At 61.5% G+C, this 25976-nt stretch overlaps 3 protein-coding genes across 4 annotated transcripts; 1 reads left to right on the plus strand and 2 right to left on the minus strand.

The window, feature by feature from the left end:
- Nucleotides 1-1801: 1801 nt before the first annotated feature.
- CSK (C-terminal Src kinase) lies at nt 1802-11053 on the minus strand. 2 transcript variants are annotated; one of them, XM_068695630.1, is made up of 13 exons: nt 10633-11053; nt 6338-6415; nt 6118-6231; nt 5691-5803; nt 5375-5594; nt 4900-4993; nt 4736-4801; nt 4515-4614; nt 4332-4422; nt 4029-4102; nt 3115-3310; nt 2945-3031; nt 1802-2841 (listed from the first exon to the last, which is right to left on the minus strand). In XM_068695630.1, the coding sequence occupies exons 2-13, from the start codon at nt 6350-6352 to the stop codon at nt 2659-2661; spliced, it is 1353 nt and encodes a 450-aa protein (XP_068551731.1). In that variant the 5' UTR covers nt 6353-6415; nt 10633-11053; the 3' UTR covers nt 1802-2658. The 2 variants fall into 2 exon arrangements, with proteins under 2 accessions (XP_068551731.1, XP_068551729.1); XM_068695628.1 differs by lacking the exon at nt 10633-11053 and adding an exon at nt 9571-9638.
- A 2942-nt stretch (nt 11054-13995) lies between these two features.
- Nucleotides 13996-19595, minus strand: LOC137863077 (cytochrome P450 1A5-like). Its single transcript, XM_068695929.1, has 7 exons — nt 19199-19595; nt 18202-19050; nt 17491-17614; nt 16847-16936; nt 16637-16760; nt 16311-16397; nt 13996-16151 (listed from the first exon to the last, which is right to left on the minus strand). The coding sequence occupies exons 2-7, from the start codon at nt 19048-19050 to the stop codon at nt 15845-15847; spliced, it is 1581 nt and encodes a 526-aa protein (XP_068552030.1). The 5' UTR covers nt 19199-19595; the 3' UTR covers nt 13996-15844.
- A 1620-nt stretch (nt 19596-21215) lies between these two features.
- LOC137863071 (cytochrome P450 1A4-like) lies at nt 21216-25115 on the plus strand. Its single transcript, XM_068695928.1, has 7 exons — nt 21216-21360; nt 21512-22377; nt 22841-22970; nt 23175-23264; nt 23351-23474; nt 23595-23681; nt 24270-25115. Exons 1-7 carry the CDS (start codon nt 21282-21284, stop codon nt 24574-24576), a joined length of 1683 nt encoding a protein of 560 aa, XP_068552029.1. The 5' UTR covers nt 21216-21281; the 3' UTR covers nt 24577-25115.
- Nucleotides 25116-25976: the final 861 nt, after the last annotated feature.

The raw sequence follows: 25976 nt of genomic DNA on the forward strand, positions 1-25976 counted from the left end.
TCACTTATTCAGTTGTTTACTTATCCATTTATTTACTCATTTATGCATTCATTTAGCTCGTGTTTAATTGGATCACGAGCTCTCGGGCGCGCACAGCAGCCCCCCTCCGGGATGCAGCGCTTGTGACGGTGGCTGGAGCCACGGGGGAAGGAGCCACGAGGTCTCCCGCAAGGTAACGCCCGTGTATCGAGCCCAAACACCTTCATATTTCACAAGGACCAGCCCGTGCACTGCAGCTCCCCCTGCTCCGTGCACACACATATGTGAGGGGGCACCCGCGCCGTGACACAAATGCGCCCGGACAGACACACGGCGCCGCGGAGCCAGGCACATGGGGACACCACGTGCCGCCGTGCTGCTGGTGGTGCTCAGCCAGCCCCGAGCAAAGGCACACACGCACACACATGCACACACAAGTTTTCCCCCGGGGATCTTTGCCGAGCTCGCCCCCGGGTCCTGGAGAGCTGGGGAGAAGGAGCAGGGCGAGAGGCGCCCCGCAGCGGGGACGCCTCCGCGCACCCCGATAAAAATATCCCTCGTGCTCAGGTCAATGCGCAGGATGCGCAGATGCTGCCGGGGCTGCGAGGGGTTTGGAGCCTGCCCAGCGAGGAGGCAGCAGCAGCAGGAGCTGTAATTAGGGCTGGGGATTTGCCCCGAGCAGCGCTGAGCCCGCCCAGGCGCCTTGCTCCCCGCTTTTTGGGGAGGACGCGCCGTGCAACCCCTGCAGTTAATGGCAGGGTGCCTCTGGGCCAAAAACGGGGGAAATAGGGGAAATGGGGAGCGGCGAGCAATGGTTACAGTCAGGACCGGGGGTCTGGTTGCCTTTGAAGTGATTCTATTTTTTTTTTTTTTCTTTTTTTGTTTCTGGTTTGCTAAGAGGGGGAGGAAGGCTCTGCGCATGGCTGGCTGCCCTGGCTCGGGGGCTCGTGGGTGAGGGCGAGAGCAGAGGGTGAAGAGGAGGGGGAAGAGGAAGAGCCTCACCCGAGGCCACAACCAGGGGAAGGGGGCAGAGGGCATGCATGGGGCACGCAGAGCATCCGAGGGGCTGATGCAGCAACCCCCTTCTTCCCCACCCCAAAGGCTGCCCCTGGGGATGCTGAGCCCCCCGCCCCTGCTCCAGTGTGGGCTGCGTGCCCAGGGCAGGCTGCTCTCCGGGCTGCCTGATGGAAAAGCCCCAAAACGCCTCGGGGGAGACAGCAGCAGCTGGGACACGGCTGCTCTCGGCACCCCACCACCTGGCAGGCTCCGGGGGGGGGGGAACTGCAGCAGGGAAAGGCTGGAGAGAGGGAAATGGAGCTCCCAGCAGGCCAGATGTTGGGATTTCCCACCTCTTCCTGGCTTTGGGCACGGGGCTGAGGCCATCGGGCAGCAGGAACGGGAGGCAGGGGGACAGGGGGCAGCGGGTTTGTCCCCCTTGCTGCGTGCCCCCACGGCATGAGGACGCATCTCGCCGTTTCAGGAGCCGCCTTCCCGCCGGCCGTGGACGACTTTAATCTTCATAAGCCCCCAAAGTAAAGCTGCTTATACGCGCTGGGAAGAGCCGTGGGTGAAGCCAGGAGAAATGAAACCCTACAAAACCCCGGCCCCACCACATTCCCCCTCGGTGCACCCGGGTACCCCTGGTGCTCCCCAAACCCAGGCATCACCACGGCGCCCTCCCCGCTCCCCAGGCTGCAGCCCCACAGCGGGGGCACCGTGTGTGTCCCCAAATCCTGCCGGGGACCCCATTTGGGGTCGTGCCCGGGACCCTGAGGCTGTGGGGGGGGGGTCCGGAGACAGAGGGTCGGGCAGGCGGGCCGTGCCGCGTCCGTATGGAATGGTTTTTATTACAGTTTTAATCTCACAGTCGGTAGCATTACATGAGAATAAAGCACTGGACAGGACTGGAAAAAAGGCCTCTGGAGACAGCATGCAAACATTGCAACGAGTTTAAAGCAAAACAACCCAAAAAAGCATCGGGGGGGGGGACGCCGCCGCGCTCTCCCGGCTGGGCGGCGAGTCCGGCGTCTCCCCGTGAACCATCACTTCTGTCGTCGGGGTTTCCTTTCCTTCGCGCGTGTCCGTTTCATTGGCTTATTTATTTTATTATTATTCTTCTTTATTAACCTTCTCCTCTCTTTCTCTCTCTCTCTCTCCCTTTTTTTTTTTGTTTTTTTTTTTCTTCTTTTAATTACATTAAAAAATAAGATTCGTACTTTAGTAAAACACCCAGCGCTCAGCCGGGCGCCCTGCTTGAAATAATAAAAAACAAAACAAAAAACAAACAAACAAAAAAACAGACAACCAAAAAAAAAATAATAAAACAACCCCCCAAAACTGAGACCAAACGAACAAAAAAATTAAAAAATAAAAACCACCCCAAAATCCAAAAAAAAAAAAGCCTGGGAGACCAAAAATGAACCTGACGGGGGGGACAAAAAAAAAAGGGGGGGGGGATTTGGAAGTTTGGAAGCGACCGGGAGGCTGGTGCGAGGAGGAAAAAAAGGAGGGGGGGACACCAGGCACCCCCGGGCCCCCCTCCCGGCCGCTCCTGCCGCCGCGTGGGTGCCCCCGAAGCCCCCCGGGGTGGGCTGGGGGAGCCGGGGCCGCCCGGCCGGCGGGGGCTCGCCCCCTGGCGCTGCTGGGGGGGGGGTGGGGGCCGCCCCCAGAGCCCCCCCCTCACAGGTAGAGCTCCTTCTCTTTGATATGCACTAGCTGTTCGCGGAGCTGGTGGAAGGACGGCCGGTGGCCGGGGTCCAGGGTCCAGCACTTCTTCATCACCTCGTAGACGATGGCGGGGCAGCCGTCGGGGGCGTCCATCTTGTAGCCCTTCTCCACGCGGGGCACCACGTCCTTCAGGGGCTGCGGGGACACGGGGGGGACAAGGGGGGGGCTCAGGGTGCTGCCCCGATCCCAAAAACAGAGAGAGGAGGAGCTGGGGGGCTCCCCGAAATCGGGCACTTACGATTCGCGGATAAGGCACTCGCCCGAAGGAGTAGATTTCCCAGAGGAGGATCCCGAAGCTCCACACGTCCGACTTGGTGGAGAATTTCTGGGGAGAAAGGGGGTGGGAGAGGCCCCGTTAGCGGGCAGGGGGGGTGTGGGGCGGGGGTGCGGCGCCGTCCCCTCTCCCACCTTTTCTCGAAGCGCCTCGGGCGCCGTCCATTTCACCGGCAGCTTCCCCGTGTCCTGCGTGGACGACGCCTCCTTGGTGAGCCCGAAGTCGCTGACCTTGGCGATGTTGTCCTCCGACACCAGCACGTTCCTGGCCGCCAGGTCCCGGTGCACGAAGTTGTTGGCCTCCAGGTACTCCATGGCCTCGCACACGTCTCTGGAGGGGCCAAGGGAGGGCGTCGGGAGGAGGGACACGGCCCCAAAAAGGGCGCTCTCCCCTTGTCCCTCTTCCCAGCAGTGCGCCCGGGGTGTGGGGTGGGATGGGCAGGAGGAGCCCCGTGGCCCCATGTCCGTGTTCCCGTGTCCCTGTGTCCCCACAGCCCCATGTCTGATGTCCTTGTGTCCCCACGTTACTGTGTCCCCATATCTGTAGGTCCCCATATCCATATGTCCCTATGTCTCCGTGTCCCCACAATCCCCATGTCCCCATATCCATACATCTCCACGTCCCTGTGCCCCCATATCTCTATGTCTCCATATCCCCATGTCCCACATCATGTCCCCATATCTGTACATCCCCATGTCCCTGTGCCCCCATATCCATATGTCCCCATGTCCCCACATCTGTATGTCCCCATGTCCCTGTATCCCCATATCCGTATGTCCCCATGTCTCCGTGTCCCCACATCCCCATGTCCCCACATCTCTGTGTCCCCATATCCGTGTCCCATGTCCTCGTGTCCCCATATCTGTACATCCCCATGTCCCAGTGTCCCCATATCCCCATATTCCCACGTCCCCATATCCCCATGTCCCCATATCCATACATCCCCATGTCCCTGTGTCCCCATATCCCCATATTCCCACGTCCCCATATCCATACATCCCCGCGTCCCCACGTCCCACCCCAGCCCCCCGCACCCCCTTGCACTCACAAGGAGAACTTGAGCAGGCACTCTGCGCCCAGCACCGACCTCCCGCGCGACCGCAGGTAATCCACTAGGCTGCCCTGGAGGGACAGAGAACGACAGTGCCACCCCCCACCCCAAAACACCCCCCACCACCCCAAAACAAGCCCCTGGGGAGACAGGGGCTGGACAGCAGAGCCGGGACACAGCCCTGGAGCTCCCGGGGACGGGGACAGCCCCAGAGCGAGGGGAAAGGGGGTGAAGGAGCAGGGTGGGAGCATGGGGCTGGGCTCTGCCCCCCCCCAGAACCCCCCCGGGGCCCGGCCTCACCTTGGCCATGTACTCGGTGACGATGTAGAGGCCGCTCTTCTCCTCCACGATCACCCCCAGCAGCTGCACCAGGTTGCTGTGGCGGAGCTGCCTGCACGGGGCAGGGGGGCTCAGGGCAGGGCCGCCCCGAGCCCCGTGTGTCCCCCCCTGGTGTCCCCGTGTCCCCCCCCCGGCCGTACTCACGTCATCACCGACGCCTCCGCCAGGAACGCCTGCGCCGTGGCGTCGTTTTTAATGCACTTGACGGCCACCTTGTTCCCCCGGTAATCGCCCAGCATCACGTCTGCGGGGCGGGAGGGATGGGCATGGGGGGGACGGGGATGAGCCCCCCTTCCAGCCCCAGCACCCAGACCCCAAAGCATCGCCCCCATATGGGGCCGCATCGGGGACAGGGCGCTGCTCACCTCCAAACTCCCCTTTGCCGATGATCTGCAGCAGCTTCAGGTCCTTCATGTTGAGGGCCCAGCCACCTTTTTTTTTTTGGGGGGGAAGGAAATTCCTTAATTTCTGTTTTTTGGGGGTGTGCAGGGACGGGGAGGGGAGCAGGGGAGGGGGCACGGCCACTCACTGCGGGAGAACTCGTCCTGTGCTGCCACCGTGCCCTCCATCACCTTGGGCTTGATGAGGCGCGTGCACAGCCCGTCCGCGTCCGTGGTGTAATGCTGGGGGGGGGACACGGGGCTGTCACCGGGCAGGGGGGGCACTAACGGGGCCGTGCCGGGCTCTGAGGTCCCACCAGGTGGCAGCACGAGGCCGTGAATGGGACCAGCGGGGGCTTGGGGGGGGATCAGTCCCAAAGCATCCCCCTTGGGGTCCCACTTGGGTTCGGGGTGGGGTGTCCCCATCCCTCCTCCCGCCCCCATCTCCCCCCATGGCCAGTCCTGACGCACCCCAGGGGTCCCACTGGGGCTCTGGGGGGTGTCCCCATCCCTCCTCCTTCCCCCATCTCCCCCTTTAGCCAGTCCCGACGCACCCCACAGGGTCCCATGGGATTTGGGGCATGGCCCCACAGCCCCTCCAAGCCGCGCGCCCCCCCCGCTCACCTCCACCAGCTGCATGAGGTTCTCGAAGTAGACCTCCTCGTCGATGCTGAGCTTGCTGGAGGAGTAGATGATGCGGTAGTGCTCCACCTTGCCCTCGCAGCTGACGCACAGCGTGTAGTCCCCCGGGTAGTTGGTGCTCTCCCGCACCAGGAACAGCCCCGTCTCGGGGGGGTACAGCAGCCGCTCCGCCTGCTCCCGCGTGATCTTCCCGTGAAACCACCTGCGTCGGGACCGGGACAGGCGGGTCAAGGGGTATTTGGGGTATTTGGGACCCCCCGGGCAGCCCCTTTTTGTCCCGTTCTTTGTGGGTACTCACGGCATGAGGCTGAGCTTGATGCCGGCCTTCACTCCCTCCCGCTTCTGCACGTAGTTGGCGGGGATGATGCCCTCCTGCCCCACCTTGTTCTTCGCCTTGTACCAATTGGGGTCCTGCGGGGACAGCGCTGGGGTCACGGCAAGCCCCTGCCAGTCGTCAGCAGCACCCAGCCCCGAATTTCTCTCCATCCTCCCCCACCCAGCCGCCCGAGCTGCTTCCCTTCCGGGGCAGCGTTAACTAACGAGGCCGTGAGTTAATTAACCCAACGCCTGGCCCCGTTCCCAGCCCGTGGGGACAGCGGAGCCACGCGGGGACGCCCAGGCGGGATCCCAATTGCAGGCTCCCCGCTCGCGGCACCCGGACACGGGCACGGGGGGGACCCCGCGCGACCCCCCCCGGGGGGATTGGGGTCCTAGGGGGGCTTTACCTTGGTGACCGCGACGATGGTGAGGACGTCCCCCTTGCTGAAGGGCAGGTCCTGCTCGGCGGTGCCGTGGAAGTTGTACTTGGCGATGCACTCCGTACCGGACGGCCACACGGCCTGGGGGCGAGGGGGGGGACAAACGGGGTGGGTGTGAGCCCCCTGTTTGGGGGGCGCCCCCCACCCCAAGCCGTAGGGGTGCTGCTCGGCCCCGCGCGGTGCTCACCTGCATCCCTGACATCTTCTCAGGGGGGTCGGGGGCGCGAATCTCACGGGAGGGACACGTCACTCGGTACCATGAGACCTGCGGGGGGAAAGGGGCTGCTGAGAAGGGCCCCCCCGCAGGGACGGGCACGGTGCCGTGGGGCTCAGCCCTGCGGGGTTGGGTCGGGAATCTCCGCTCCCAGAGGGGGTTTTTGGAGCAGCTTCTGCCCCAAAAAAACCCAAACCCAACCCCAAAATGTGAAGGAGCAGAAAGCCACGGGAGATGGAGCACGGAGCATCCCTGCAGGACGCTGCGGGGAGAGGAGAGTCCCGCGAGGAGCAGCCCCAGGATAAATCAGAGAGCATCGCACAGCACCGTTGCTAAAAGGTTTGAGGAAAAAAGAATCAAATCCCATTTCCCGCAGGGTAAAACCCATCGGTGCCCCGGGCGTGGGTGCAGCCTTGTCCCCCGCGGGGTCCCGGGCCGGGCTGCATCCTGCCCCGCGCGTGGGAGGGGAACAAGCCCGGCTTTATCCTCGCCGGCTGGCGGATGAAGTCAGCAGCCCCAGAATCAAACGGGGCCTTTTTGGGCTGAAACTTGGGGGCCTCTCCCTGGGAGGGGACGGTCAGAGCGGCCGGGAGGGTCCCCCAAGCCGTATGGGGTCCTCAGTGGGGGATTCCCCCCCTTGTCACCGAGCCGGCAGCACCAAAATAACCCCGTGCCGATTCAGCGCCGCGAGTGGCCACCGCTCCCAGCAGCCACCAGCAGCTAAAAATATTTCGGGAAGGAGGAACCGAAAGCGGGGGCAAGGCCCGCGGAGCTGTGAGGAGGAAGAAGATAAGGGGCAGAGCAGTGGGGAGGAAGAGCTGGGGTGCGGACGTGGCCCCATCCGCCACCGCCCTCGTCACGTTTTCGGGGGGTCCGGAGAGGCGCTGAGCGCCGTGCCCACCGTGGGAAGGGATTTGGGGTCGCCGTGCCCATCACCGTGGCACCGGACCCCGCACGGCGTGTAGGTTTTCCTCCCGGCCACGCTGCCAGTTTTGGGGCCGTCCCAGCGGCCTGGTGCTGGGTGCACAGAAGCGTCCCGAGATCGAGCTCTCGGGCTGCGTCATTTCCTCGCCACCCCCCCCCGAAACCCCCCCGCGTGCTGCTGTTCCTCATCCTGCTGCCCCGAGCCTGCGCCGTGGCGGCCGAGAGCGAGCTCCTGGGGATGCTGCCACGGGGGGGGTCACCCCTGGGACCCCCCCCGTGTGCCCCATCCCATCCGTCCCACTGCTGGGGGGGTGCTGCAGGAGCTGGGGGGGCATGGCGGGGAGCGCTGCGCCCCACAACAGCCCCGCCTTCACCCGCCATCCACACCCTCGTGCTTTTGCACCTGCTCGAGCTCGGTTTTCGGGCTGATTTTTGGTTAAACCCCGAGGCGGGACGTTTCGGGAAAGGGGCCGGGCACCAACAGTGCGAAACACAACGCGACAACACCGGGGAGGGAAGCGCCGAGCCCACGGCGGGCTGCTGCTCAAGCCCCCTTTACACAAAGCTTCTTTTTTTCCCCCCATTTGCTGCAATTTCAGCTTTTTTTTTTTTTCCCTCTGCCGAGGAGGAACCACCATTTCCACCGCCCTCGTTCCACTCGCCCTGAAACGACCCCACCAGCACGAGCCGGACCCAGGCCCCTTTTTGGGGACTTTGGGGGGGGATGTGTCCGGCCGCACGGGGCTGCACGCTGCAGGGCAGGCCCGATTCCCACGGGAGCCCCGTGCCGCGCACGGCCGCAGAAGGAATTTCCCATTTCTGGCTTTTTCGCCCCCGTTCTCCAGCTGTTGCTCAAGAGCATCCCCCGAGCGTGGTCAGCGGTCCCCAGCGGCTCGCCGCGCGGTTAGCAGAACGGAACCGAAGGGAAGAAGGGGGCAGGAAGGAGGCTTTGGCTCGGATTTGGCTCCAGCTGCACAGTCCAGCCCCATGGGAAATGGTTCGGGGGGTTCCCTGCACGGCTCCAGGCACTTCCCATCCCAGGGATGTGATTTGGTCCCAGCGAGGCTCCTGGTACCCGGCTGCGGATGCTTCTGCAGAGCCCTCGATGCACGTCCCTTGTGTCCCCGCAGGCTGTGAGCACCCATGGGTGCCACCCGAGGAGGTGCCAGGAGCAGGGAGCGGGATCGCCCCGACCCCTGCCTTCCTCTTCCACGTCCCAGCGCTCACCGTCTTCCTCCCAAGGGTCCTTCTTAAGCAGCAGGTTTGTTTTTTATCAGCACCCCATTCCTGCTTCAAAGCCAAGGCTGGAGACTTAATGACACGCACATGCCCTGAGCGAGGAGCTATGGGGCCGCTCCCAGCTGGCCCCAAAACACCCTGATGCCTCCATGGGATGGCGAGCAGCTCCAGGTTGGAGCAGAGCTCCTCGGGAACCAGACTTTGCGGCCGGCAGCCTCCTCATGCTGCTGTCTGTTGGAGAAATCGAGCCTCTTTTCGGGGTGTCATGACGCAAACGGCGCCCAGGGCGCTGGGCTTTGCTCCTCGTTTTTGGGGGATTTGGGGAGCTTGGTTGCCCCATCCCAGACCTGAGCACACCGAGCTGCCCCCTGCCCTGGGCTCGAGCATCCTTGGCGCTGCTTGGCACAAAAAGCTCGGTCTGGGGTTCTTCAGCACCCTGATAATCCAATGGGCTCTCGGCAGCGGCACAAGGCAGGGAAATCTCCGTCCTCACCAAGCACCAGCACTTCTCCTCTCCTTGGGGACGCAGAGTGCTCCTCAACTGCTAGGTCTCCCCGCAGGAGCCACACGGGGCTGAAGCCGCTGCCCCTCCGAGGATCCAAGCACCGCTCCAGCAGCAGGGGGACGCAAAAAGGTGAAAAGCCAGGAAAAAAATCCTTCCAGCCGGGGCTTTGCGCTAGGAGAGCTGCTCGCCTCCGCGCGCGATGCTCCTTCCCGCGGTGCTGGAGGAAGCTGCCTTTCCCACAGCCCCGTGACCTCCCGGAGGAGCTGCTGCCGGCCTGTCCCTGCGCTGCGGGGCCGGGACGAGGCCGTTTGGCAGAAAGCTGCAGCGTGGATGTTAAAGGAAGAGTCGCTCGCACGGGGAAGGCTTCCCCGCGCATCCACCCTGCTCGGCAAAATCCCTCCAGCGCAACGCCTCCCCGCGCTCGACCCGGGCCTCTTCAAACTTCAAAAAAAAACACCAGCAGCCCAAAAACAGACAACATCCTCACTCTCTCCAAGAGATCTTATCGACTGTTATTACAAGTAACACCTACGATTACCATAATCGAAAGAAAAACGTTCCTCCTTTATCTCATCAGCGACTTGGCTGCGCTCTTGCAGACGGTTTCGCTGCTCCAACTGCCTGGGCACCGAGCGGCGGGCCCCGAGAGAGGAAAGGGGGTGTTGTTCCTTTTCTATTGCTTTTTTTAAAAGAGAATAAAAAAAAAATGAGAGAGAGAGAGAGAGAGAGACGGTGTTGCTGTCAAACCACAAAAGGCGCCTGGGGGATAGTCAGGGGCAGGTGGAGGCCCTGTGAGCGCTCGAGATGCTGCTCCGAGCCTCCACGGCACGGCGGGGGCTTTCCTGCTCCTCTTCTCCTGCAGAACCGGAGTGGTGCCATCGGATCCGATCACCCCAGAAATTCCTGCTGCCGGGTGGCGGTGGGGGACAGCGGGATGGACGGCACGGGAGGGCGTCCCGCGGGGTTTATCGCCACGCCGCTCGCTGTCGCGAGGCTTCGCGCTGCGTCGCTGCCATCCTTCCACCACCCGAGCCTCTTCTCCTCCTCATCCTCAAACTCCATCCTCGGCGGGGCGGGATCCTCGGGGACCTCCTCCATGCACGGAGCCGTGGGGATGCTCTGCGGGATCCGCACCCGTGGGTGCCTGCGTGACTCCGGGGGGGTCGAAGCGAGGCCGGTGCTGTCCGGGCAGAGGCTGGCAGCCCCCTCCTCTGCCTCCTCGGCCCCTGCAGCTCTCGGCGGGCACACCACAGACCTCAGCCGGCCCTCCAGCACCTCTCCAACCCTTCGCACCTGCGGCGCAGCACCGGGCACCCACCACCGAGCACCTCCCCAGCACCCTATCAAGCAGACCCTCAGCCTCCTGCCTGCCCCCCCGGCCTCCTGCCTGCCCCCCTGACCCCCCCTCAGCTCGCAGCCCCCCTCGGCTCCCTGGGGGCCATCCCTCAGCCCCCCCCCGGTCCCCCTCGGTCCCTCCCGGCCCCTCCCCGCCACCACCTCCGGTGATGCTGTTGTGGCCGTGGGGGGGTCTCACGGTGCCCAGCCCACCCCCAGCCCCTCTCCCAGCCCCTGGGGGGGGCTCCCCGCAGCCGGTACTCACCTCCCCGCGGAGGCCCCGAGGGAGGGGTCGAGGCCGGGCAGGGGGCCGGGGCCGGGCAGGGGCTCAGCCCGCCGCCGGGTACTCCATGCGGTGCCGCCGGGGGCCTCCGGGCTCGGGATGGGGGGGGGGCGGAAGGGGCGGAGGAAGGCGAGCGGCAGCCCGGCGGCTCCCAGCCCCGCCGAGCCCGGCGGGGAGAAGACGGGGACGGGGAGGCCGGGACGGGCCGGGCCGGGCGCGCCCCCGCTCCGGGGAGGGGGGGCTCCGGGGGAACCGGGACGGGAGGGGGCGGGCTCCGGGGGGGGCGCCCAACGGGACCGGGAGCTGCGCTCGGGGCCGCGGGGGGGTCCGGCCCGCTCCGGCCCGGGCCTGGCGGGGAGGAAGCGGCGGCCGGAATCGGGGAGCCCGGAGCACGGCGCCTGCGCCGCGCCCGGGGCCGGCCTCCGCCGCCTCCGCCCCGCCGCGCCCCCTGCCGGGCACCGGCACCGCCAGCACCGGGCCCCGGGGCGGGAACCCCCCGCTGGGAGCCGTGAGGCAGCGCCTGAGGGCTCCTCACACCGCCTGCAGCCCGGCCTGCACCGCCTTAGTGCCCTTCTCACACCGCCTTGGTTCCCTTAAGCACCTTCATCACCCTTCATCGCCTTCAGTCCCTTCAGTCCCTTCATCACCCTCATCACCTTCATTGCCTTCAGTCCCTTCATCACCCTGACTCCCCTCATCACCCTCATGCCCTTCCTCACTGTTATCCCCTTCTCACATCGCCTTCACCCCCTTCATCACCCTCACTCCCCTCTTACATCTCCTTTGCTCCCTTCTTACGTTGCCTTTCATCCCTCCTCCCATCACCTTCTCTCCTGTCTCACACATCTTTACTCCCCTCTTACACATCTTTACTCCCTTCTTACATCCCCTTTAGCCCCTTCTCCACCACCATTTATCCCCTTGTACACTGCTTTTACTTCCTTCTTACATCACCTTTGGTCCCTTCTCCATCACTTTTGGCCCTTTGGCCCCCCTCTTACCCCATCCTCACCCCTCCATCTGTGCTCCCCCATCCACCATCCCCTGTACTCGGCTCTGGTGAGGCCGCCCCTCGAGTGCTGGGTTCAGTTTTGGGCCCCTCACTACAAGGACATCGAGGGCTCGGAGCGTGTCCAGAGCTGGTGCAGGGCCTGGAGCACGAGGCCTGTGAGGGGCGGCTGAGGGAGCTGAGGGGTTTGGGCTGGGGAAGAGGAGGCTCAGGAGAGCTTTATTGCTCCCTAAAGGAGGCTGTGGGGAGCTGGGGCCGGCCCCTTCTCACAGAGAATCGACATTAAGACCGTAGGGGACGGCCTGGATGTGTGCACACGTGGGGGGTGAGAGCAGCCCCGCAGAAAAAGGTTTGGGGGTTCTGCTCGGTGTCAGGCTGGATCCCAGTTGCTGGTGTGCTCTGGCTGCCAAAATCCCAGCCGTGCCCTGGGGCTGCGACAGGACCCCAGGGAATGGCACGGAGCTGTGGCAGGGCAGCTTCTGAAAGAAAACAAACCAAAAAGGAAAAAGAAAAAAAAAAGTCGAAGAAAATGGGCCGATTCGCAAGAAAAGATGCTTGTCACTTCCTGCCCCGTGCGGCGAGGCGCCACAGCCATGTAGGGCCAAGCAGGAAGCCCGGGCACGGCGCTCACAGCCCCCTGGGACCCCCCAAATCCCAGCTCTCGTGTCCTCACTGGGGTGGGCACCGGGCTCAGGTGGTCCCCAAGGGGACAGGAGGGGACAGTGGGGACACGCTGGCTCTGGGGACACGGTGCTGGCAGCTCTGCCTGCAGACCAAGGGTGATGCCACCGTGCCGTGAGGGATCCCCGTGGATTTTCCTGCGCCGAGCCGATGTCCCCAGGGATGCTGAGCGGGTGCAGGACGGGTCCTGCTCCCCTGCATCGCCTTTTTGCTGCCGGTTCCTGCCCAGCCGGGGAGCAGAGCGGTGCTGGGAGGAAATGAAAGCGGCTGGTGTGGCTGCCTGCACCAGAAAGGCAGCTGCGGGTGCAGGCACAGACCCGTGCGGGATCCTCTGCACCCTGCCCAGGACAGAAGCGCTGCAAGAGGAGCAAGCAACTCACCTGCAGGCTGAGAAAAAAGACACAAAATCCCCAAAGGAAAGCAAGCCCGGCTGGTCCTGCAGCACCCAGAGCTCCAGGGGCGGTGGGGATGTGGGATCCGGACCCTGCCGGGTTCCCCCTCCCCAAATGAGCATCCCCCTAAAAAAAAAAATAAAACCTCGGCGCAGGAGCCCAGCCTTTCGGGGAGGGAAGGCACCAGAGCTGCTGTGACAGATCCACACGAGGGCGTTCACGTCCCAAAGCCAGCGCAGAGGGGACAGAAGGGCTCCGGGAGGGGACGAAAAAGCTTCGGGAGCGATTTAGGGTCCCGCACCGCCCTGCCTGGTGCTGTGCCCTGCTGGCATTCAGTCCTGTCCCTCGGGGGGCTTCTCCCCCGTTGCTAGCCCCCAAATCCCTCTTTGGGATGTTGCCCTTATTTCAAAGCCTCCCCTCGTGCCCAGAAGGGTTTTAATTAAAGGAGAAAGGGTTGGGGACCCTGTCCCCCAGCCTCTGAGCTGGTTTTGGGGACCTGCGGCATCCCTGTCCCACACCTTTCTCCCCTTCTTTCCTCCCCTCGTGACTGGGGGCTTTGCCGTGGGGGTTCCCCCCGTGTCGGATTTGGGGTGTGGGGAAGGGGAGGAGAGGCAGGATGGGGGACAGTCCCCGCACCCCCCTGTCTCGGGCAGATCTGTGCCATCAGGGGACTGCCACCAGCCTCGGGGACAGGCAGCCAAAGGGAGGTAGCACAAAGGTGGGTGACAGCTGGGGAACGCGCTTAAACCCCCAGCCAGGTTTCAGCACCATCTCCAGCTACTCAGGAGCTGTGGTTTTATTCCCAATGGCAGAAATTTGCAAGTTTGGCCGTTTCTTACAGGCACCCAGGAGCTAATCCCCGCGGGGAGGCGGTTGCTGCTAACAGCTCGCCTGGGAATGAGCAAACAGCCGAGGGAACGAAGGAGCCAGCTGCAAGAAGACTGGAAATAGGTTGGAAATACGGGATGGGTTTTAACAAGGAGGGTCACTGAGTGTGGGAGCAAACCCTCCGTCCCCTTCCTCTCCCCCTAAAGCAGGACCCACAGTTTCCCACTGTAATTTAGCTCCTTGAAGAGTTTCCATCCCCGCTGGAGGTGTCCCTGTGGCTTCCAGGGACCTCGACCGTGGCAGGGGGGAGCGGAGCTGCCACCGCTCAGCCTGCTGACTCACTTTAAAACCTCCCATAAAAGCAAGTGATAAAAGCTGCCCCGGCTTATCACGGTTCCGGTTCCCATAAAGAAATCACAGCGCTTGCAAGCTACCTGGGGAGTAAGCGGAGGCTTTAATTGAGGAAGATCATTAGGGAAGAGACGGAGATAGGGGATGTGTGCAATCGGGGCCGTCGTGGCAGGGATCAATGGATCTGCTTATCGGGAGCTGGCGGGGAAGGGGAGGAAGGGGAGAATGTGTGGGTGCAGCACCGGGCACCTTGTGGGATGGGAGCTGCCACGAGTGTGCAAGGAGACGTGTGCGTGCTCCCGGCCAAAATGGGGGCTCTGGGGGCTCCCCGTGCCCCTTGGTGTCCCGTGTGGGATGCTGCCATCGAAGGGAGAAATAAAACTGTACATTTCACCTCCGTCCACACAAAGAGGAGGGCTGGGTGGGAAGCCTGCCCAGTTTTCTCCCCTCCAACCCTATCCCTTCCTTCACCATCCTGGCATGGGGGTGACTTTTCTGCTTTTTCTCCTTTTTCTCCTTTTTTCCCCCCCTTTTTTTTATTCCCTGATCTCCAGTGCCAGGCTCTGCAGTCTGTCAGCGGTGACCCTGGGGGAGGCAATCAGAGGAGACCTTCCACCAACAAGGGGCTGTTTCACTCAGTAACGTTAATATTAATCTGCTTATCTGCCCCGGGGCTGTAAACCACTCATCTCCAAAGGGAAAAAAAAACTACCCCTCTGTTCTTTATTTCTCTCTACTGATTGCGGGCCTTATCAGCAGCCACTGCTGGGACTCAGGGCACTGGAGTCACGCAATGGCTCCAGCCACCGGGGCTCTGGTCCTGCACCAGCACCGCAGTCATGGGTCCAAGTCCACGGGAAGCTCCCCACCCCATGGCGTGACACGCGGCCGGGGTGGCCCTGGTGGTCTTGCAAAGCACCAGGCTGAACACCGAAACGCCCAGCCCCATGTCCGTGCTGGATTTGGGATGTCCCACGAGTCTATCGCCCTTACTTAAACCCCTGTGGGATGCAGGGGATGTGCAATTTGGCCAACAGAGCTCATGCCTTGTCCTAAACCATCCTTCCACGCTTTGCCTGAGCTCAGCCCCGTTCCTCCAGCTGTGGTTTGGATCTCGTGGAAGCACAGAGAGACAAAGAGCTACTCCCTTGCTTGTTTAACGGGTCTGAACACCTCCCTGCTCTTGCTGGAATCTCCCCGAGCTCTTGGGCAATCGGCTTCCCCGTTTCCTTCCCTTTTGTTTTTTCTCCCTTCTTGGAAGTTTTTGTGCAATGCAGGGTTGTGTGCGTGCCATTGCTGGGGCCTGGCATTCGGACCTGGAGGGAGCTCTCATCGACCGCGGTTTGGCATCCTGGCCCATGGGAACAGCTTCAAGAGCTGCGTGTTGCACTCATTCTTGTTCCCATATTGCTGCCTGTTGGTCTTGGTGGGCCTTCTCCTCCAAAATGTTGGTCCCTGAAGAGCTACTCCAGCCCAGCTCACCTTAACTACCCCTCTCATTTTACTGAAAAATGAATCTGAGCAGCAGCAGAACCCCTGATATGCGAGGTTTTCTGGCAGATTCTCAAAGAGGCACTAAAGTGCCTTGAGTTAAAGACAAACCTCCCCTGAATGGGGTCTTGGAGTGACATGACAACTCAGTTGGGCAATTAAAAACACATTGTGGACACAAGGAAACAAGTTTAGAGGACGTGGAGAAGTATTAGTGTTTTTCCAAGACGTTCTCCCAAAATCTCCAAGAGGAGCTTTGTGGTGCTGAGCCTAGACGTGATGAAATATCCAACAGCAGAAATGCCAGGAAATTAAAAGGGAGGAAAACGGTAGAAGGCAAACAAGATAAAAGGGGTGCTTGAATGGCTTGTGTGGCCCTGCAAGGTTGTGCCAGCCCTGGGGCTGGTACGAGGGCACCCACGGCTGGGGATGAGCCCGCTGCTCAGCTCAGGCTCGCCATGGGGAAGCGCTGCTTGACCTGGAAGTGCTCGCATCGCTTGTGCTTGAGGGACAGTCCGTAGCGCGGCGTCATGTCCACCTTCCTGCCGTCACGGACACTGAACTCCAGCTGCTGCAGCAAGGTGGTCAGGAAGAGGAAGACCTGCCTCCTGGCGATGAACTCCCCGATGCACCTCCTCTTCCCCAGGCCGAAGATCAGCACCTTCTCCCCGTCCTCTTTGTTCACCTCGGTCCCTTCGGCGTTGAGGAAACGCTCCGGGTTGAAAACGTGTGGGTCCTTCCAAAGTTTCCTGGGGTGGAGAAGGTCAGGTGCTGAGATGGAGTCTCCTGGCCATGTACGCAGGGGAGCTCTCCTGGGAGCCAGTTAGGATATCCCTGGGTTTAGTAGATCCCCTACCCACCCCTTTTTCCCTTAAAGCAGGAGGTTTTCTGCCTCTGCAGGTACTCACTCATCGTGGTTCACCTGCCACTGGTTGACGAACACGCAACGGCCCTTTGGGATGTAGTAGCCATTCAGCACTGTGTCCTTGGTCGTGCTGGGGGGAGAAGAGAGGGCTGTGAGGTTTTGGAAAGCAAAAAGGCTCTTCCACATCCTCAGGGACGCAATGTTTGCCCACACTGCCCTGCACGGGTGCAGTGAGCTCCCTGTGTCCATGATGAAGTCATTATTGTACTAATTGATAGAATTTACCCTGCTCTGCTGCTGGGCAGGCTGCACCACGGGGCCTCAGGTCCTCCCCCTGGCAAGCCCAGCCCGTCCCCATGCAGCACCTACCTGTGTGGGATGGTGAAGGGCAGGAAGGAAGAGTGCCTGAACGTCTCCAGGATGAAGGCTTCCGTGTAGGGCAGCGTGCCTTGGTCCGACAGCCGCGGCCTCCTCTCCCGGCCGATGGTCTGATCTGTGGGAGGAGGGAAGGTGAAACTGCTTGGGGCCAGCCCTCACCTCACAGGTCCCAGCCCCAAAGAGTCGGGCTCATCAGCTCACCCAGTTCAGCCTGGATCCTCTTCTGGATGTTGGGGTACGTCACCAGGTACATGAGGCACCAGGACAGGGAGTTTGTCACGCTTTCAAACCCTGGGTGGATGGGGGAGATCGTGCAGACCCCATGAGCGTCATGCACAACACGGGTTATGCATGACCCCATACGTGCTACGCTCGCTGCCGGACCGACATGTGGATGGCTAACAAGGGAGAGGACATCCCGGGCACGCCATAGGGCTTGGGTTTGTATCCTGTTGGAGGAAAGGAAGCTTTGCTAAAAGGTTCAGTTCTTATTTGTCCAGGATCGCCCTGGGGCTATGCCAGGTTTGTGTAAGATTTCAACTTCTTTGGAAGTGGGGGAGTTTCCACAGAGCTACTTAAGGGTGAATCAGGCAGCAGACATCTCCCTCAACCAGGAAAAGCCACTCTGACCGAGCTACCAACCGTGCCCCTGGCTTGTTCCTGAAGCTTCCTTCCAGACCTAATGTCCCACATGGTCTCTGGGGGTGTCCTAAGAAGGTCTAGAGCAGGGGGACGGGTGCTTGGACCCAAAGTGGCCACCTGGTGCTGGACAATTGGGGTCAGAGCTGTAAGGTGAGGAGCCCGAGGTGACCTGCTGTAGCTGAGGGAGCAGTGGGGCAAGATACCTGCTCCAAAGAGGTCATTGACCAGGTTGACAATCTTCTCATTAGGGATCCGCGCAGCAGTGCTGGCTTCTTTCTTATCCAGGCACTGCTCGATGAGGGAGTCGGTGATGTCTCGGATGTTGTCCTGAAGAAGAGAAGAGAAGAGAAGAGAAGAGAAGAGAAGAGAAGAGAAGAGAAGAGAAGAGAAGAGAAGAGAAGAGAAGAGAAGAGAAGAGAAGAGAAGAGAAGAGAAGAGAAGAGAAGAGAAGAGAAGAGAAGAGAAGAGAAGAGAAGAGAAGAGAAGAGAAGAGAAGAGAAGAGAAGAGAAGAGAAGAGAAGAGAAGAGAAGAGAAGAGAAGAGAAGCCAGTGGCCAAGCAGAGCGTTGTGTTACCAACTGGAGAACATCATCTTTCAGCCCCCGTGGTGGTCCCTACTGATTTTGCAGCCAATGGAAATGAGGAGGTGGCTCTGCAGGGCACCTGTGCAAGCAGCCTTGCTGACAGATCAGAATATTGCCCAACCAGCTGCTCTTAGCACACGAGGCCACCAAGGAGCATGTCTACTGGCCCGCAACACGAAGAGGTTACAACTGGACAGGCTGTACTCCTAGATGGAGCAATATCTGCAGGAACACTGATGGCCATGGCCACTCGGCTGCGGGAGGACAACCAAGTCCCCATCACAGAGTGGGACCCATCTCTGGGGCAGGCGGGGGTCCCCAAAGCTCTCACCTTGTCATAGGTCTCGTAGTGCTCCTTGACAATCACCTGCAGGAAGCGCACGAGCCGCTGGTTGTAATCTTTGAAGAGATCCATGGAGCGGCTGGGCAGGTAGCGCAGCAGCGGGATGAAGTCCGAGGGGTTGCCAGCAGCCGCCACCTCCACAAATTTCTCGCTGTCGTTGACCAGGCTGAGCAGCTCCTGGTCGTTGTGGTCGTAGCGCTTGCCGAAGCACATGGCGCAGATGACGTTGGCCACCGAGACCACCAGGTAGCGGCACGGGTCGAAGCTCTGCTCCTCCTCCATCACCTGCAGGAACTTGGTGACCAGGTAGGCGGCCTCCTTGGAGATGTGCTCCTCCAGGAGGCAGCTGGAGGATGATGTGGGGCTGGCGGCGATGGAGAAAGTCTTCAGGGCGTTCTGGGCCAGCTTGCGGCGCGCTTTCCACACTTCCCCCGCCTCGGGGCTAAAGCCCAGGCTCTGCCCGTCCGCGATGAGTCGGAAGCTGGGGAGGTCGGGGCGCCCCATGAAGTCCTCCCCTTGCCTCACCAGCGCCTGCCGCAGGGTGTCCAGCCCGCTCAGCACCAGCACGGGCTGGGAGCCGATGGCCACCTCCATCACGTCCCCGTACTTCTGGCTCAGCCGCGTCAGGGCCAGGTGCGGGTCCTTCCTCAGCTCCAGCACGTTGCCCACCACGGGGAGCCCGCGGGGACCCGGGGGGGGCTTCAGCCCCTTGGGCACGCGGCGCCGCAGGGGCTGGGTGAGCAGCAGGAGCAGGCAGAAGGCAGCGGCCACCAGCAGGACCCCGGTGGCCATGACGCTGCTGGGGCTCCCTACTGCAGCCTCCATCCCTGCTGCCATCTAGAAGGAGATATCGGGAAGCGAGGTGCAGGATTAGCACGGGGAACCCCAAAGAGCTCAGGGAGAGCCATAGCATGAATCCTCCCAGCCAGCTTTAAAACCTTCCACGTCCGTGCTCAGAGCCACACACGCACACGCCCCCGCCTACCTGCAGGTCCTCAGGTCACAGAGGGCTGGGGTCCCAGCAGAGCGAGGAGAGGGGGTCCCAAACCCCCGGACGGCTTCCTCTCCTCCTGCCTCCTGCTCCACTCAAGGCTTTAAACAAGCAGCTGGGTGCTTATCTGCTGGGTCACGGCGAGGAGGACCCATGGGACAGCTATCCATTAACAGAGGGGGCCGAGCCCCCGGAGCCAGCCCCGCAGCCCAGGGCAGATGTCCCCCAGCTCCAGCACGCCGCCGGGGAGGGGACGAGCAGGGTACTGGTGTCCCACGGTGGCAGGACCTCGCGGCCGGGGCCAGCCTCAGGTTAACGATTGGCCAGGGTTGCGTGAGAAGTCGCTGGCACGCTTCCTGACCACGGCACGCGACCGCCGCCTGGGCTGTGCCCCACGACCCTGTCCCCCCCTCCAAAAAAAAAACACCCGGTGGGGGACACGCAGGGTCCCGGCTCAGCCAGAGGGAGCGGGGCTGTTCGTTAGGTGGAGGGAATTTTTTTTTTTTTCCTCCAAGTTTTCTTCCGTTCTTTGGAAAGCACGGGGGGAATCGTGCCCAGGTAGAAGCTGAGCTAATATTTAATAAAGGGCTTTCAACACCTGGCCCAAGCGGGATCATTAATAGCAGTGAGTAGGCTCATTAACGCTTGGCAGGGACAGTTACAAAACCCAGGCTGCTAAAATTCAGCCCAATAATTGCACACGCTAACGAGAGGCACCGTGCGGACGGCTCACGCGGGAGATGCCTCCCAGCCCTGCGTGGGGAGGACAGGACGCCTGCGGAGACACGGGGGGGATTCGCTCAAATACGTGGGAAACCCTAAAAAAAAAAAAAAAAGAAAAAATAATAAATAAATAAAAGGTTTTGGGATTGCAAACGCCCCAACGGCGTGGTCCGGGTGGTGGGCACGGGGGATGTGGGTGCTGAAAGGGCACGGCTGCAGCAGCTGTGGGCGTGCAAGGTGCGTGTGCACGGCAGGAACCTATAGAGGTACCTATAGAGGGGGACGGGGCTGCATGCCCTGCGTGTCCTGCATGCCCTGCATGTCCTGCGTGTCCCCTGTCACCGGGATGTCCCCAAGCGTGGTGGCACTGCTGAGCCCCCCCATCCCCTCCCGGGTCCCATGGGGGGGACACAAGTGGGACCGAGCCCCGTTACCCGCTGCGGGAGGAGGGGAAGGGGACGGAGCGCGGGGGGGGGGGGGCGTGGGGGGGCGATCCTGCCCGGCGCCACCCTGACCCCGGGCCGGGCTCCTGGACGTGGGGCCACCGCCCTGGCCCTTTATAAGCCATTTCCCCCCCCCACACCCATAGCGTGACAACGAGTGACCATCCCAGGTCCGTCCCGGCCCCTTCGCACGCGATGCTGTCCCCTTGCCCCCCCCCCCCCCTCCGCCCCCCGACGTGACCCCAGCCCCCGTTGTGTCCCCGGGGGCCGGGGGTGGGGGGGGGGACAGAGGGCACGGCGGCTTCTCACGCGAACCTGGACAATTTTTAACCCGCAAGCCCCGGCCGTGACCCCCACCCCCGCCGCCCCCCCCCCCTCCCCGCGACGTGGCCCCCCGTGGACCTGCCCCGTATCCCCCACGGGGGTCTTGGGGGGATCGGGATGGATCCGGGACCCTCATTTTAGGGCACGTCCAGGGTGGGAGAGCCCCGAGAGGTGCGGGACAGAGCCGGTGCGTGCCCCCCCCACACCCCCCCGGCGCGTTCGCGGATCCCCGTGGGGTTGCGGCTCCTTTAAGCGGCTCCCCGGTGGCGTGCCAGGGTGCCCAAACCTCCCTCCCGCTTCGCACGCGATGTCCCCTCCTTGTCACCCCCCCCCGGGACCTTCTTGTCACCCCCCCGGGACCTCCGTGTCCCCCCCCCCGTGTCCCTGCAGCCCCCGGTGCCGCGCACGCCCCCGGCGCCGTGCCGCGCGCCCCGTCGGGGCGGCCCCTGGGGAGCGCTGGGGAGGGGTCGGGGGGGGGTCCCGTAAATCCCGGGGGGGCTGTTCGGGAATTTGGCCGCTCGGCAGCTTTGATTAGGCTTCTGTCACGTGGGGGGGGGAGGCGGCCCGGCCAATCGGGGCGGGAGGCGATGCATATAAAGCAGGGCCGGCGGGGCGGACCGTACCTGGCGGCGGGATCCGGCCCCCGAGGGAGCGCTGCGCCCCGAGGTGAGCACCGCTGGGAGAGGGACCCCCCCCTGGAAATCCCCCCAAAAAACACCCTGACAGCATCCTGCTGGGAGCTAGCGCTTGTGGGGTGCAGGGGGGTTTCTGTAGGGTCCTCGCTGCCCCCTCCCTAATTGCTGCCCTTCTCCTCTAGGATCCTCGATGGCAGCAGGGATGGAGGCTGCGATGGGGTTGGTGAGGAGCGCCGGGGGTGTCTCAGCCACCGAGGTCCTGCTGGCGGCCACCGTCTTCTGCCTGCTCCTGCTGCTCACCCAGCCCCTGCGGCGCCGTGTGCCCAAGGGGTTGAAGCCCCCCCCGGGTCCCCGCGGGCTCCCCGTGGTGGGCAACGCGCTGGAGCTGAGGAAGGACCCGCACCTGGCCCTGACGCGGCTGAGCCAGAAGTACGGGGACGTGATGGAGGTGGCCATCGGCTCCCAGCCCGTGCTGGTGCTGAGCGGGCTGGACACCCTGCGGCAGGCGCTGGTGAGGCAAGGGGAGGACTTCATGGGGCGCCCCGACCTCCCCAGCTTCCGACTCATCTCGAACGGGCAGAGCCTGGCCTTCAGCCCCGAGGCGGGGGAAGTGTGGAAAGCGCGCCGCAAGCTGGCCCAGAACGCCCTGAAGACCTTCTCCATCGCCGCCAGCCCTACGTCGTCCTCCTGCTGCCTCCTGGAGGAGCACGTCTCCAAGGAGGCCGCCTACCTGGTCACCAAGTTCCTGCAGGTGATGGAGGAGGAGCAGAGCTTCGACCCATGCCGCTACCTGGTGGTCTCGGTGGCCAACGTCATCTGCGCCATGTGCTTCGGCAAGCGCTACGACCACAACGACCAGGAGCTGCTCAGCCTGGTCAACGACAGCAACGAATTTGGGGACGTGGCGGCTTCTGGCAACCCCTCGGACTTCATCCCACTGCTGCGCTACCTGCCCAGCCGCTCCATGGATCTCTTTAAGGACATCAACAGGCGCTTCAACATGTTCATAGAGAAAATTGTCCAGGAGCATTACGCCACCTTTAACAAGGTAAGAGCTCGGATGCTGTTCTGGGGCAAAGCTTTCCCTCACTTTGCTGCTTGTTCTCTTATTGCATTCTTTTTGTCATGGTCCCATTCATTGAAATCATTAGAAGAGGGCACAGAAGTAGAGCTTTGTGCTTAATGAAATTGAGCTTCTGAGGAGGAAGCCCAAATCCAATTCTGCTTCTTATGGGATGTGGTAGAGCCTCTTGAGCTGCTGACTTTGCTGCAGCTGGTTCCCAGTTCCCTAACGGAGCTGATCCCACCAGCTCTCCTCACCCACCGGCTTGGCTCTGCAGCCTGTCCTCCACCAAACCCCGCTGCCCCTTGCTGGGTGCTGAACCTGGCACCCCCTGCCTCCAGCATCCCCCTTTGTGCTCGCGAGGGAAGGAACAGCTGGTGCCTCCTGGAGCTGGGTAATGGGAGGTTTCACCTGCCCTGGTGCCTCTGACCCCTTGGCTCTTCCCCAGGAGCACATCAGGGACATCACAGACTCGCTGATTGGGCACTGCCAGGAGAGAAAGACAGCAGGGGAGGACAGCAACCTCCAGCCCTCCAACCAGAGCATCATTGCCATCGTCAATGACCTCTTTGGGGCAGGTGAGGCCATCTCCATGGGTGCAGCCCCCTTCCCTGGCTGTGCTGGGGGCTTTGGAGCTGATGCTGGGCTCACAGGCAGTCGTGGGTACAGGAGGTGGCTTTTGAAGGGAAGCTCTCCAAGGCTGTGTGTTACCATGCGGGGTGCTGGGATTTGTGAATATCCTGCCTTTCGGTAGCTAAATGCCTTTCTTTGTGTCCATCCAGGCTTTGACACCGTGACAACCGCCCTGTCCTGGTGCCTCATGTATGCCGCCTCATACCCTGACATGCAGAAGAGGATCCAGGACGAGCTGGGTGAGCTGATGAGCCCGATTCTTTGGGGCTGGGACCTGTGAGGCGAGGGCTGGCCCCAAGCAGCTTCTCCTCCCCTCCTCCCACAGATCAGACCATCGGCCGGGAGAGGAGGCCGCGGCTGTCGGACCGAGGCACGCTGCCCTACACGGAAGCCTTCATCCTGGAGACGTTCAGGCACTCTTCCTTCCTGCCCTTCACCATCCCACACAGGTAGGTGCTGCGTGGGGTTTTGGAGGTCCCAGCAAACAGCACCTCCAGAACTTGTGCTTGTTTCACCACGAGGCTGTGAGTTTCCTCTCAACCTCTCCCCTCTGCCTGTGTTTCTTCCAGGACGACGAAAGCCACTGCTCTGAACGGCTACTACATCCCCAAGGACACCTGCGTGTTCGTCAACCAATGGCAGGTGAACCACGACGAGTGAGTACACCACGGTGTTCCTGTTTGGGGTGCAGTCGGCTTGCTTGGGATGAAGATTGCACGGATCTGTCCTTAAAAGTCTGATCAAGTCCCAGACCGAGTACTTTGGGTCAGAAGCCTTGCTCTGCAACAGGAGCATGGTCTGTCCCCATGTCCGAGCGGCAGTTCCTTGGTTAAGGTGCTGGAAAATCCCACAGCATGGCCAGGCTGGGACAGGTCGGGAGGTTTTAAGGAGGGATGCAAGATGAGAAATCCCTCAGGTCTCCATCCTTTGTCAAAGTTCCTGCCCAATTCCTGCGCTCCCATTTCAGCTGGAGGCACAGGACCTCTCTAGATGTTACGTGCTGATTTCAGCCATCCCTGGTATCTGCGTAGGCAAACACAATCCGGGGCTGAAGTGGAGGCTTCAATGGGCAGAGCTGATAGGGGCTGATATGCAGCTGGCATTTCGGGTGGGGAACAGGGGCCACAGCAAGCTGCCAACATTTCAGGGTGGCGAAATGAGACAACATTGCAACACTCTGCACAGAGGGCTCTCTTTGCCTGCTGTCCCCAGCAGCTCGCTCAGGTCTCTCCTTTCTGCTGCAGGAAGCTCTGGCAGGACCCCTCCGCCTTCAAGCCTGAGCGGTTCCTCAACGCAGCCGGGACCGAGATCAACAGGACGGAGAGTGACAAAGTGCTGACGTTCGGCCTGGGGAGGAGGCGCTGCATCGGCGAGTCCATCGGCCGCTGGGAGGTCTTCCTCTTCTTCACCACCCTGCTGCAGCAGCTGGAGTTCAGCCTGGCCCCCGGCGAGGCGGTGGACCTCACCCCTCAGTACGGGCTGACCATGAAGTACAAGAAGTGTGAGCGCTTCCAGATAAAGAGGCGCCTCCCCTCCAACGGCTCGCTGTGAGGCAGCGAAAAATAAAGGCAATAAATGACTTTTTGGGTCGGGCACCTCTGGTTGTGCTCCCGGCGTGGAGCTGCTCCTGGTACCACCTTGCTTCACCACAGGCATCCTCGTGCTCAGGCTGAAGAGGAATTTGCACGATGAATCCCTGAGTGTTTGCACCCCGGAGGTGCCCTGAGGACTGGAAATGTGTGATTTAGGTCATGCTGCCCACAGGTCATGGTGGTAGCTGCCCCCAAAGGAGAAGCCTCCTGGGCAATACCAAATGAACGAGAGCCAGGGATGCAAAGCAATGAGAGGCACAGTAAAATGCATCTGGACTATGTATTTGCTGCTTCAACTAGTATTTTTCTAACAATAGATCAGTATATTCTGACTAATAAGAAGAGGAGCAGATCGAGGGCTGCAGGAGATGCATGGAGCAAGTCTTCCTGGCACACGGAGCAGGAATTTGTGCTGCTTTCTGGGGGCTGCATGGAGATGTATCCATCTGCAGAGAGAAATGGCACGGGATTTCTAACCCAATAAATGCTTTTATGGAAGTTTCTTCCTCCTTGCTGCTTTTATTCCTCTTGGGGGGAGGATGGGGTGACACAAATCACATCTCTGTCCTTAAAGATCTAACAGGGCTGCGTTGGATTCTTCTGGGGGGAGCTAATTGGGATGCTCACATGAAGGAGAGCTTCCCTGTCCTTGGGGGTACGTGATCCAGGTGAGAAAAGACCTTTGAGGTCATCAAGTCCAACCACCAACCTGACCTGGGTCCTGTCACCAAGCCCTGCCCCTCGGTGCCACATCTGAAGGATGAGGTCCCCTCCTGGTGTGTACGGGGAGGACCAGGGTATTGACAGCAGTGTGTTTCCCTAAAAACCCCATGCGGTGGTCTTCTCCACCCCGTAAAGCAGCAAAGGGACCATGGGTGCTCCTGGTGCCCCCCAGCTGCTCTGAGCTTCTTGGGTGCCTCTTAAAGCGGTGATAAACACACAGCGGCCACACAAACAATGAGCAACTTCGTGTGCTTCAGGGATTCTTGTAAATTTTTTAAAAAGTGACCACAGTTGGCATGTGAAAAACTGAATCCAGACCCTGTGTGGGAAGAAAATACTGAAAGCAAAAAAAAATAAAATAATGTTTGCCTCACTGCATCCTCTGAGACAAGCCTTCCTCCTGCTGTGACTTCTCCTGTGGAGATCATGGGGGTGAGGTGGAGCTGTCATGGAGATGGAAGAGGTGTCATGCAGGTGTTATAGAAATGGTGGAGATGTCATGGAGGTGCTATGGAGATGGTGGAAGTGTCATGGAGATGCTATGGAGGTGGTGGAGGTGCCATGGAGGTATTATGGGATGGGGGAGGTACCATGGAGGCACTGTGGAGGTATCATGGAGGTATTTCGACACTGTTT

This window comes from Anas acuta, chromosome 12 (genome assembly GCF_963932015.1).
Source record: "Anas acuta chromosome 12, bAnaAcu1.1, whole genome shotgun sequence".
In the NCBI taxonomy this organism is placed as follows: domain Eukaryota; kingdom Metazoa; phylum Chordata; class Aves; order Anseriformes; family Anatidae; genus Anas; species Anas acuta.